The following is a 13,248-nucleotide window of genomic DNA, read 5'->3' on the forward strand; positions in this document are numbered from 1 at the left end:
GGGCGCGCGCGGGCGGGGGGCGGAGCGGAGTCCCGGGCGCACCTCCCGTGTCCTCCCTCCGCAGTCCATTCGGGTCCCTCCCCTGCACTCCTCTCGGACCCGAGGCCGCCCGCGCTGTCGCTGCGGACGAGTGTCCCGCGGCGCCCCCCCTCGCCGCGCCGTCCGTCGGGCATGGACTCGGGCCGGGACTTCCTGACCCTGCACGGTGAGTACTCGGCCGGCCCGCTGGGGGACCCCGCCTGGGCCGACCTCGAGGAAAGCCGATCCCGGCCCAGGGCGGGGGACCCCCGGTTCCTTCGGCCGCCCTCCGCCCCGCCCCGGGCCCGCCCCTCGTCCCTTTTGTCGCACGGAGTAAATCTCCACCGGGGACTGCCGGACGCAACCCTGGGCGTTTCCAGGCTTGTTCCCCAGACCCGGCCGGTGGGGAGAAGAGGGGTGCGAGTCTGAAGACTTCCCTAAAGACGACCCCCGGCCCTGCCGCCTCGGGGACTCCCCCTCTCCCTATCCTAGTCACGGAAGGGTGGGCTCTAGGGTCCGGCGCGCTCGGAGGGACCGAGGAGGAAAGGAACCAGCATCCACGAAAAACTGAGTTATCTTCGCCCAGTCCGGGCCGCCCAGAGAGGCTCCCCAAAGCCCAGGCGTGCCTGGACCGCGTCAGGGAGCGTAGGTGTGGCGCGGTGGGAAGGCTGGGGCGAGGAGGTGTGCGAGGTGAGGTCGAGTGTGCGAGGTGAGGTCGGGCCGCGCCGCAGTAAGCGCAGAAATCCTAGTCAGCGACGCCCGACCTAGGAGGAGCAGCCCGATCGCCCCGATCTGCGCACCCTCCTGGCGGACAGGCCTGAGTCTCAGCTCTAACTGCCTGCCGCTCCCCACTTTGTCCAGCCGAGCTCTGTCTTCTCCGACCGACCGGGAAACAGTCTGGGCCAGCTCCTTGCCCTATCGCTGTCTCTCCAGGAGAGAGAGCAGCCGCGGGCTCCGGACTTCAGGGACTGGAGGTCTCCTAGCTGCACGGGGCCCCCAACCTGGACCTGGAATCTCTTTGCTCCAGCCTGGGGACTCACCCACTTTTAGCGTGCTTTGCCCTCCTGCCCCCCAGGTCATCTGCCAGCTCAGCAAACCCTGCCTCTCTTGCACCAATCACACTACTGAACCCGATCTCACTCTGTTTTCTAGTACCTCTGGAGTCCGAGACTTTAGTGCCCACCACCTATCCACCTAAACCATGCATGGAGATAATAGAAGGGAAAGAGAAAGGCAGAGCCCTCCAGCTGTCCACTAGAGACCCTCTGGAATTCAGGAACACTCAGAGACGTTCCTTTCAGCCAGTGCCCAGTCTGTCTCATTTTCCTGGTTGGCCCAGACCTGGTCCCCATGGCCCAGAGAGATCTTGCTCAGTGCCCAGAGCTGTTACCCTCACACCAGTAGCCTCAAGGCAAACTCTTTCAGCTGGGTCATGGGATCCCTGCCCTTTCCAGGGGGCCCTCTTCTCCTCTCAGGACAGAGGTGTCTCAATGCTCCCGCCACACTGGCAGGAAGGGAGGCTGGGCAGCTCAGAGGATCACAGTAGAGATCTCTGCTTTCTCTCTCATCATCCCTTAGCTAGTGCTGTGTACCCTGCAGACTGCCACCTCTTCCGTGCCAGCTTCACACTCAGACCTCCTACAAGCCCTCTGATCGCCTCTGGCTACAGCTGTAGCCTTAGCTCATGTTAGAATGGGCTCCATCCTCAGGCATCTGTGCCTTTGTCCAGTCTCTGTCTGTGGGCAGCCCTGGTATCTTCCCTGAAGAGGAAACCACGTGGAGGCTCAGTCAGCGCCTCCCAGTTTTGTGGCATGGGCTTGGCAGCCCTGGTCCATCGTGTTTGAGACCTGCCTCCCAAGTGCCTGACAGTCCAGCTCTTCCTGCGGAGCTGGCAAGAACAGTGCGATCCCAAGCTGTCTCCCTGAAGGCCCTGCTGCTTCTAGCTCATCACCCAAAATTACGTCCCTTAACTGCCTTTTGTTCCCCCTGCAAACCATATTGGCAAGCAAGAATCTGTCAAGGAGAATTGGTGGTGGAAGGGTGTAGTCACTGTGCCCTGTGCTGTTCCAGGTTGTTTACACTTCCACTGGAGAGTCTGCATCTCTTTCATATTTTGGGTCCTCTAGCACTGGACACACTTTCTGGCTTGGGCAGTTGGGGGTCTGCTGCAGAAAGGCTCCCTCCATTGGCCTGGGGGGGTATGGGGGCCACCTAGGTAAGAGATGTCCCTTCTGTCCTCGCCCCAGATGCATGCAGAGGCACTGTAGTATACAGACACGGATTATGGAAGCAGACTACCTGGGTTTAAGTCTTAGCTTTTTCATCTTAGACAAATCCCTTGACTTCTTGGTGCCTCAGTTTCCTCATCTGAAAAATGGGGGATAAGAACACTACCTCCCTCATGGATTGCAGTAAGGATTGAATGAGCTAACACATACAAGGCAATAATGAGAACAGTGCCTAGTACCAGCAGGTACAATGTTCCTACGGGAGGCCCACCCCCCATGTGACCATGTCATGTGAGTACTTTGTGAGATGAGGGGGAATAAGGTAGTCCCTAGCCAGGAAATATGTGACCAGAACTGGGTTGAAGATCAAAGGGCTCCTGGGGAATTCCCTGTTGGTCCAGTGGTTAAGACTCCATGCTTCCACTGCCAGGGGCCGGGCTTTGAGTCCTAGTCGGGGAACTCAGATCCTGCAAGCCATACAGTGAGGCCAAAAAAAAAAAAAAGAATCAGGGGCTCCTTCTGGTGCTTCTGAAGCCCTCAGGCTGACGCTGTATCCCCTGGCCTCCTTCCCTACCCTACTTCCTTTGCTTGCTCCATTCTAGCCAGGCCTGTACTGGCTTCTCCAGCAGGTCCCCAGATGTACCCCAAAAGACCTAACTTCCCAAAGCTCTCCCCTCACTGAACACATCCACCTCCACCTACACTAACTATTCAAACACTGAATTCCTCCCGCCCCACTATAAAACCTGGCATTAGTAAAAGTGCAAGGTGGGGTGTAGCAGGGGCCTCATCTTGGTCCCAGGAGACCTGGGCTGCAGTCCTAGACCTGGGTTCCAGTTCTAGCTTTGCCTCGACTTATATTGTGACCCTGAGCAAGTCCCTTTGCCTGTCTGGGCCTGTTTTCTCATCCACAGGAAAGCAATACCTACTGATAGGGGATGTTGTGAGGAGAAAGCACTAGTGGGCAAAGGAATTCTAGGCTGGCAAAGAAGCCAGTACCCCCAAGAGATAAAGGTTCCAGATCCATCATAGCAATTTGGGGTGGCCAACCCCCTACCCTCCTCAATTATGTTTCAAAGCTGTCTGTCCCTGGGACTCCATGCCCACACAACACAGACACACTGATCCACACTGATCTTAACTTTTTTGCGCCCTGGACCACTTTGGCAGTTAGGTGAAGCCTGTGGACCCCTTCTCAGGATCATGTTTTTAAATGCATAAAATAAAATACATAAGAATTCAAAGGAAGCAAATTGTATTGAGATGTGATTCTATCCATAGGTCCTCGGGGAGTCCTTGGCCCTCTGATTAAACCATTAAACCATCACGTGGTTTCTGTAAAACAGATGTTCCCCTTACAATCAGCTCCCTCAGCTCCAAATGAAGAACAATATTTCTGTGCCCATATTCCAGCTCATCTACATTAACACACATTCTCATGATTTATTTTTCTCCGAGGTGTGACCTTAGGCAAGTCACTCTGCACTTCAGTTTATTGTTATTATTGCTGTGCTTGTCTGTGCTAATAACTGGCTTTGCCAGTGACTCACTGTCAATGCTGGTGACTGGAGCTGCGGTGAGGCGAGTGAAGGAACTATTCAGAGGCAGAGAGTAAAAGAGAGGAGTGAGTCAGGCCTCTGGGTGGTGTCCTGACCTTGGCACACAGTAGGGGCTCCATAAATAATTGCTGGGTGAATGAAAAGCAAGACGTAACTTACATGAAAGGGCCCACTGTTCCGAGCACACTGGCAGCACAGTTTCATATGGAGTTGGAGTCCTCCTCACCTATTTATCAAAGCAAGCCTGTGTTAATGGACTCATTTTTAAGACCAGCATTTTTTCAAGAATTCCATTCGCATTTGGAGCCTTGGAGATTATCCCACTCAGGTACGAAACTCTCGGAGAAGGAAACAGGCCTGCCTGAGGTTTACATGTGAGGCAACAGCCCGTTGAGTCACAATGGATTCGTTGAGTAACTGAGGTAAAATATTTGGCGGGTTCCGCTGTCCGGCCCGGGCTCCATCCCCGGCTCCTGATCCCGCCCCACCCGGTTGTCCGCTCGACTCTGCAGCCCAGGCTGCCGCCCGGCCGGGCTTACCTCCCGGCTCAATCTTGCCCAGCCCTCCAGTCCTCCGCCAGGCCTCCAGCTGAGCGTTTAGAATTCGCGGCTCAGGCTCCGCCCCCTGGTAGGACTGCCTTCAAAGTCTAGGTTCCGCCCTCCCTGCCCGAAAACAAAAGGCCTTTGCAGTGAGGGACCCTCCCTCTGTTTGTCCCTTGGGCCCTGGCTCCGCCCCCGGCCGTCTGCCCCACGTCGCCTCGCAGACTCGGCTCCTCCCGCTCCCCACCTCTTTGGCTCTGGCTCCGCCCCAATCCGCTTTCTGGGCTCTGACTTTCACCACTGATCTGCTTCCCGGGTTATGGATTTGTCCCACTTCACCTCCCGGCCCCGGCTCCTCCTCCTCCTCCTCTCCCCGCCTTGATTCCGCTCTCGCCGCACCTCCTGGGGGCATCGGTCCCTGCCTCCTAGGGTATGGCCCCGCCCCTTCAGCACAGATTTCTGTATCGCCCCGCCTCTAGAGCCATGACCCCACCCTTCACTGCCATGACCCCACCCTTCACTGCCCCGCCCCCACGGGTTCTAGCCACGCCCATCCACTCCAGGTCTCCGCCGCTGCTCCCCTCTAAGGAGGCCGTTCCGCTCCTAGGGCCAGGGCTGCCTTCTGGACGCCACACTGTCCCGGGCCTGGCTCAGCGGGCGGCGGGGGCACTTCGGAACGTCATGCAGTGCCTGGGGGTCAGGCGCCGAACCCGGAGCCAGAGCCGCTCCAGAGAGCTCTACCTGCAGGAGCAGAGCCTCGAGGTGGCAGCTCTCAATGAGCAGAGGCTGGGTAAGGGATGCAGGGCGCCCCCCCCACCCCCCGAGATCTGCGGAGGCTGGGAAGGCAGCTGGGACAGGACGCAGACTGTATGTTCCTGATCTCGGGGACTGGACCTGTTTAGTTCTGTGAGTGTGTGACCCACGGTGGAACTGTGTTTGCGGGGATGGCATGTGGAGTGAGTACTGGGGGGCGGGATTGGTTACCCTGTGCCTTGCCACCCCAAAACCATCCTGTTTACAAACCTAGTGGTGATTTTGTCACTTGTATGGTAGTGGGGGCCACTGTGCAGCAATGATGATATGCAATGCTGTGTAACCAAGTGGCACCAGTGTGACAGTGTGTGATCCAGGGTTATGCTGTGTACCATGTGTGACTGTGGGTGACCTAGGTGACTGATTCTGTCATCTCTGTTATGGTGTGTGTGTTCTTTGGGTTTTCTGCTGTTACTCTTTGTGGCAGCAAGCCCCTGAGTGGTGGCTGTATAAGGGAATGTTTCCTAGCATTGGCCCTGTGGGCAAGCCTCTGAGTCCCTACTCTACCATGTAACTTCCTTGAGGCTCAGTTTCATCATCTGTAAAATGGGAACAATGATAGTGCCTTCTTCACAGGGTTGTTGGAGGGATTAAATACATGTGCTAAGAACAGGATCTTATTCAAACATGAACTATTATTATTATGGTGACTGCTATTATTATGATGACGATGATGTTCTGGCACTGTATGTTGTGTGGCTGTGTGTGACTCCATGTAACAATATGTGTCACCGTGTGTGGCCCATTGTCTCTTCCCGGTTGTGTATGGCAGTGTGTGATGAGTACGGTGGTGTGGTGTGTGTCACTGTGTATGTGTGTGGCTATATCTGTGTAGCTGTGTATTGCTGTGAGTCCCAGACTCAGTTTGTTTCCATGAGGCCTCACCCTAGGTACATGGGCAGGGCTTCTGGCACAGCCCCCACCCCCAGCCTCCTATTAGCACTGTAGCCCCTCTGCACTCCCCATATGTGCCACTAGCCCGGGCAGGTTGGTGAGGCTGCAAGGTCAACCCAGGGGCCCCTGAGCTCAAAGGCCCCTCAGCACCATCCTCCCACAGGAGGAGAAGGTGCTACAGCTGAGTGAGTGGGGCTGGGCGAAGGGGTGCCCATAGACCTTCTGGGTGCTAAGGGAGCAAGGGTGGGGGGGCGGGCAGCCCAGAGGCCTCAGAAACAAAAGGGCCTCAAATGAGGCTCAAAGATGGAGGTGTCTGCTTAGGTTGCCCAGCGGCCTGGAGGGCCACTAATATCAAGACCCACCTTGGGACCGAGGTCTGTGTTCCGGAAGGAAGCCATGTCGGCAGCCAGGGGACTTATCTCTGCCTGACCGCAGACAGGGCCGCAGTCTGGCTCCAGGACAGGATGAACATGTCATCTGCTCACAGCCTTTTCCAGAACCGGAGGGTGGGGCTCACCTTCCGCCCCTGTGCCCCTGGCTCCCATCTGTGCCTGGCGCAGTGGCTTGTCCTGATGCCCTAGCCTGGGGGCGGGGAGGGGCGGTGCAGCCAGAGGGTAAGGAGATGACTCCCCCCCACCAGCTGACCTCAGCCTTGGAAAGGACAGTGGAATCCCCCGGCTGAGCTGAGGCTGAGGCAGCTCTCTCCTCCGGTGGCTGGGAACTACCCTTCCCGGCCTCTCCTCTTGAACCCCACAGACACAGCCACCAGTTGAGGACATCCTGCAGGAGCCCCATCCTCCCTCACTGGGCCTCCCCTGGGGCTGGAGGGAAACTGCTGACACTAAGGCAGGGGGTGGACAGAGGTGGGACCAAGGTGGGGGAAGGTCACATCAGACTGTCACCTCTGAGGAGGCCTTGAGACACCTCCTCACCCAGTGCTGTTGGGGGAATAGAGGCACAGAGAGGGAAGGTTTCCTGAAGCCATGGGTGTGGGGGGCTGTTAGCACGTGGCTGTGTCTCCACTGGAAGCAGGAGATTGGGGAGGGATAGGGGATGGGTGGCTGAGACCCAGGGAAGTGGTCCAGAAGATTCTGTAGGTCCTGTGTGTGTGTGGAGCAGGCTGGCTGGGGCATAGGGAGTGGGGTCATGGATAAATTGAGAGAGCCCATCAGGGGCTGGGGATCTGGGTTCAGAAAGGAAAAGCCTTATAGGCCTAGGCACAGGCCCTTCAGACTGGACCTGCACGGTTCCTGATGCCACCACTCTGCTGGACCAGAAGGATAAAGATTGCTGAAAAGCCACAGAGTTTTTGTTTTGGGGCCAGAAGTGAGGTGAGGTAGTCTATCCGCTCTGAATAGAGCTGGCTGCTGGACTCCATGTGGCCAGGGTGATAGGCTAGGGTGGTCTTTTGGTCCCAGCTTCCTTCAGGTCACTCTGACCCCTAGGAGGAGCCCACTAAGTCTTTCAGAGCCAGGCCATTTCCTAGGGGTCTGGTCACCCAGGAACCAGGTATTCTTGAATTAGCTGCCCTTTCTTTGACCGTTCAGCTGTGGGTGGCAGGTCATAGTGTATAAAGTGTGGCCTTGAGTGGGTGGGTGTCCAAAGGTTTGCGTGGCCTCAGCTGGCATCAGAGATGCCTTCCTGGAGAAGGCAGGGCTCCAGAATCAGGTTGGAACAAGGGTGACAGAGGGAGAAGTGAACAGAGAGCTGAGGATGAGGCTGGTGAAAAATGGGCTGAGAGGGTCCAGTGGTGGGCATGGCCAGCATGGGGCCTGGGGCAGCAGGGACCCTAGAGGAGGTAGCATCTTACCAGCTCTGCCCCCTAGGCCTACAGGATGACAAGGACCTACAGGCACTGCTGAAAGGCAGCCAACTCCTGAAGGTGAAGTCCAACTCATGGCGGAGAGAACGCTTCTACAAGCTGCAGGAGGACTGCAAGACCATCTGGCAGGAGTCCCACAAGGTCATGCGGACCCCAGAGTCCCAGCTGTGTGAGTGCCCTGGGCTGCAGGGGGAGGGGCAGGGTGCTGCACCTGCACTTGGATGGGGAAACTGACACTGGTCAGGGTGGGGTGGGGCTGGAGGTCAGTCGTGGACCAGGACCAAAGGTAGGGAAACTGAGGCCTGGCCTCGTGGGGCAGAGGTCGGTCATGCAAACAGGACCAGATATGGGGAAACAGGCTGGCCAGGGTTGGGGAGAGGAGCCAGTTAAATCACTGATAGGGAAACTGAGGCCTAGCCTGGGCTAGAGAGGGCAGTCATGGACCAAGGACCACAGATGGAGATGCTCAAGCCTTTTGGGGGTGGGACTCCATAGCCATGACCACACATGGGGAAAGCCAGGCTCCCAAGTAGGGAGGGAGCTGGACAGTGTTGCCTGAATTCCCAGGTATCCACCCAGACATTTGTGGGAAGGAGGGAAGGAGGGAGGACTAGGGCCCAGGTGTGGTGAGGCCCAAAGTCCAGGGGCAGATAAGTCCCTTCCAGGTATCAGTGGCCAGGATGTGAGGTGGGGCTGCAGGAAGCAGCTCCTCCCTGGGCTGGGGCCAGAACAGGGAGCCTGGGGTGGAGCAGGGCTGGGACTTGCACAGAGAGGCCTTGGCTGGGCAGCTCCCTTGGGATTGCGGGCCTGAGGGCTTTCTGGAAGCTTTAGAAAAGGTCCAAGAAGCCAAAGCTCAGGCCTGCAGATGGAGAGTGCCTCCTGCAAGGTCTTAGGAAGAAAGTTCTGCCAACTGCTGCTGCCCTTTTACACAGAATGCCCTAAAAATTTTGTAAAATGAGAGGTTCCCTCTGCACCTTTACTTGGTGGGAAAATTTTAGACCAAAGCTATCCAAAAGAACTTTCTATGATAATGGGGATGTCCTATATCTGTGCTGTCCAATATGTCAGCTACTAGCCACCTGTGGCCACTGAGCACTTGAATTGTGGCTAGCGTGAATGAGGAACTGAATTCTTTTTTTTTTTTTGGTTGTGCCACTGCATGGCATGTGGGATCTTAGTTCACCGACCAGGGATTGAGCCCGAGCCTCCTGCTTTGGAAGTGTGGAGTCTTAACCACTGGACCGCCAGGGAAGTCCCAACAGTTCTTAATTTCACTGAACTTTAACTAATTTATATCTAAATAACCACGTGTGGCTGGTGGTAGAGAAGGATCACTGCAGCTGGATTTCTCACACAGTCCAAGTCCCTGGCAATTCCTCACCCATTCACCTGCCCTCGGCTGTGGAGATGGGGCAGGCAGGGTCAGCCCACTGGCAGGTCTCTGGGGAGTGAGACCAGACACAGGTGACAAGGCCCAGGTGGGAAGGGGGCATGAGAAAAGGGAGGGGCAGCCCACTGAGGGTGTCTCAGGAAGGGTCTGCCAGGCCCCAGGACACTGGACAGAAACCTGAGAAGGTGTGGCCTGTGGCAGGCCAGAGGGGAGGCAGGACAGGAGCAGGGTCCGATGTGGAGAGCCCGGCTGGGTCCTGGGGGCAGTGGGCCATGGGAGGTCTGAGCAGGGCAGGGCAGGGTGGGAGGGGTGGAGCCTGAAGCGCTCTCAGGAAACTACCCTGCGTGCCTGTTGGCCACGTAACACAGGAGTGACCTGGCCCTTGCCTCTGTCTGTGGCTCCAGCCAGGTTCCTTCACAGGCCTCTGCCCTGATATGGGGTTTCCTGTTCAACGCTGGCTGTTGGCGGCACCGTGGGAATGGGGCATCATACTCTCTGAGCCCTGGGGACTCCTGGGAGCCCCCCCCCCGCCCCCGCCAGCCAGCACACGTGCATGGTTCCCAGTGTGAGGCAAGCACTTGGTGGGGTTGGGCAGGGGGCAGACTGAGGAGTGGGAGATGTGGGCCTTTCCAGACCTGGGCTGGTGAGCTGGGAACCTCATACCGGGACAGCTGGGAGCACAAGGGCAGGAGACCCAGTGTGAGCAAAGGTGCAGGGGCAAGAACGAGCAAGGGCCGTGAGTGAGGGGCCTGCACCCTGACAGGAGGGGCCACGGGGGCGACAGGTTGGAGGTTGGGCACCAGGTGCGCTCAGGTGAGGGGTGTGGCAGGAAGAGGCCTTTTTCCATGTCAGAGACCCAGAGACAGGTCTGGGCTGAGCATGCCCGTCGGGCTGCTTCCCTCCTCTGAGTGAGCAGTGAGACTGCCCTCCACTGTGCTCCACCCCCGGGGAAACTGAGGCCAGGAGATGGGGGAGGGCAGCAGTCCCCAGTTCTCTTTGCCTCTGCTTCCTGGTCTGTAAGTCGCCCCCATCCCGACGCCACTAGCCTCCCTCAGCTCTGGTTCCCACAGGCAGACAAGGATTATCATCAGCAGGGAAGGCGTCTGGATTCTCTCTCCGGTGCCGGTGCGGGAGCTGGCCTCCGCTGCCCAGGCCTCATGTTTCCACTCCCAGCCTGGGGCAGCTGCAGCTGGTGTGGGACCTAGAGGGGCACGGGAGGCTGTGAGTGGAGCGATTCAGCAGGGATATCCCCTGCATCCCACATGGCCCAGGGTTCGCGTGTCTCACACCTCAGAGCCTGCTTCCCGGACAGGCACATGCCACACATCTGGGGCCTGCAGGTGGCCAGGAGGCCACCACTGGGAAGGACAGGCAGGCTTTCAGCCAGAGCTGGTCTAGACCCAGGAAAGATGGACGCGGATGGCTCAGGATGGGTCAGGGGCAGAGCCTGGCTCCTGATGCGGGGAGGCCCAGCATGAGCCCCTCCCAGCCAGGCCAGGGAGGGCACCTTGGGGTTCAAGGCAGGTGAGCAGGGCCTTGCTGCTCCCTGAAGCTTGGAAGGTTGGGCTGTGACAGGACAGCCCCCGCCCCTGGTTCCCAAGGGCAGAATGATGTCATCTCAGACCCCCAGGGGCACCCTCCAGTCTACCTCTTGGGATCCTGGAGCACCATTCCTACCAAGGGGCTCCCTGAGCTCAGGACACACAGATACATGCAGGGCAAGGCCCTGGCTGCTCCCCTGACACAAGCACTTCTCCCTCTGTCAGGAGAGGGGCCTGGAGGCTCCCATGGCTGTCTTGAGGGAGGCGAAGGGCCCAAAGTCGAGCATGACAGGAGAGTGTGTGGCCTCCTCTCCGTCACAGGCCCCAAGCTCCAGAATGGTCTCTCCCTATCTCTGTCTGAGAGTCCTGCCCTGCCCCACTCCTCTCCCAGGGGCCCTGCTTCCTCCCAGCACAGAAACAGGAGGCCTGGGACCCTAGGTGCCCTTCCCACCCTAAAGTCAATCTCTCTCTGCCTGGGCGTTTCCACTCTGCACGCTATAGCTGTGTCCCGTTCCTTCTCCACCTCAGTCTCTTTTTGTACCCCGCTCTGCCCATCCTCCAGCCCCTCATGGCTCTCTCTGCCCACCTCCACCCCCTTCTTGCAGTCTCCATCGAGGACATTCAGGAGGTGCGGATGGGGCACCGCTCAGAGGGCCTGGAGAAGTTTGCCCGAGACGTGCCTGAGGACCGCTGCTTCTCCATCGTCTTCAAGGACCAGCGCAACACTCTAGACCTCATCGCCCCATCGCCCGCCGACGCCCAGCACTGGGTGCAGGGCCTGCGCAAGATCGTCCATCACTCGGCCTCCATGGCCCAGCAGCAGAAGCTGCGGCAGTATCCTTTCGGTGGCAGTGGGTCCAGGCCCAGCGGGTGGATACTGGCTATGGTCGTCCCCAGGACAACCTGGGTATGGAAGACACACAGCTGGGGCCATCATACCAAAATACCATAGACTGGGTGGCTTAAACAACAGAAATTAATTTTCTCACGGTTCTGGAGGCTGGAAGTCCAAGGTCAGGGTGCCAGAAGGGTCGGGTTCTGGTGGGAGCTCTCTTCCTGGCTTGTAGATGGCTGCCTTCTTTCTCACTGTCTTCACATGGCAGAGAGAGAGAGAGAGAGAGCACAAGATCTCTGGTGTCTCTTCTTTTTTTCTTTCCTTTTTTAAAAAATAAATTTATTTATTTATTTGTTTATTTTTGGCTGCACTGGGTCTTCATTGCTGCCCGCGGGCTTTCTCTAGTTGTGGCGAGCGAGGGCTACTCTTTGTTGCAGTCCGCAGGCTTCTCATCGCGGTGGCTTCTCTTATTGCAGAGCACGGGCTCTAGGTGCACAGGCTTCAGTAGTTGTGGCAGGCGGGCTTCAGTAGTTGTGGCTTGCAGGCTCTTAGAGCGCAGACTCGGTAGTTGTGGCGCACGGTCTTAGTTGCTCCGCGGCATGTGGGATCTTCCCGGACCAGGGCTCGAACCCGTGTCCCCTGCATTGGCAGGCGGACTCTGAACCACTGGGCCACCAGGGAAGCCCCTCTGGTGTCTCTTCTTTTATGGGCACTAATCCCATCATGAGGCCCCCACTCATGACCTCATCTAAGTCTCTCAAGGCCCCATCTCCAAATACATCACATTGAGGGTTAGGGCTTCAACATATGAATTTGGGGGGAACACAAAGGAAGCAGGGAGGGTACCTGGAGCCCTCTTTGGTCTACTCTGACCCAAGGGCCAGACAACAATGCAGCCCCCTGAAGTCCCTCATTCCCCCTATGTAACCAGCATGGAGTGGGGAGGCTGAGGGGAGCTGTCTGCTTCAGTGGGAGACCTAGTCTTGGATATTTTAATGTTTCCTAGAGTTAACTGCATTTTTTTCTCTCTGGGAGTTTGGGAGGCCATGATACACTCCCACTTGCCCCCATATCCTGTGCCACTCTTTGGGGAGTCATCACGTTCCCCCAGGCCTGGTGTGCAGGCCAGCCTGCGGGCTTGAAACAAATTCACTTCAAAGTCTAGATGCACAGCAACACAGTAGTCTATGGTTCAAAGTGATCATCAGCCTTCTGGTATGTAGGATTAGGATGGAACCAGCACCAGCTCCTTTTTTTTTTTTTTTTTTTTTTTTTAATGACAGCTTTATTGAGATATAGTTCACATACCATATAATGCATCCACTTAAAGTGTACAAGTCCATGCTTTTTAGTGTATTCAGAGTTATGCAACCATCACCCCCAAAAGACACCCCATGCCCTTTAGCAGTCCCCATTTCCCCACAACCCCCCAGCCCTAGACAACCACTAATCTACTTTCCGTCTCTATACATTTGTCTTTTCTGGACCTATTATATAAATGGAATCATACAGTCTCTTGTGACTGGCTTCTGTCACTTAGCATAATGTTTTTAACGTTCATCCATGTCGTAGCCTGTGTTTGTACTTCATGCCTTCTGTTTGCCTAATA

At 57.0% G+C, this 13,248-nt stretch overlaps 1 protein-coding gene across 2 annotated transcripts in view; it reads left to right on the plus strand.

The window, feature by feature from the left end:
• The window catches only part of PLCD1 (phospholipase C delta 1), a 24,657-nt gene continuing 11,409 nt past the window's right edge, over nt 1-13,248 (plus strand). Inside the window, exons 1-4 of one of the 2 annotated variants that reach the window (XM_055080161.1) lie at nt 1-205; nt 4,952-5,134; nt 7,878-8,042; nt 11,410-11,638. In XM_055080161.1, the coding sequence (XP_054936136.1) occupies nt 172-205; nt 4,952-5,134; nt 7,878-8,042; nt 11,410-11,638 (611 nt within the window). In that variant the 5' untranslated portion in view covers nt 1-171. The remainder of the gene's footprint in view (nt 206-4,951; nt 5,135-7,877; nt 8,043-11,409; nt 11,639-13,248) is intronic. The other variant, XM_007127786.4, reaches the window with a different exon arrangement.

Source organism: Physeter macrocephalus, chromosome 18 (assembly GCF_002837175.3).
Source record: "Physeter macrocephalus isolate SW-GA chromosome 18, ASM283717v5, whole genome shotgun sequence".
Classification (NCBI taxonomy): Eukaryota; Metazoa; Chordata; class Mammalia; order Artiodactyla; family Physeteridae; genus Physeter; species Physeter macrocephalus.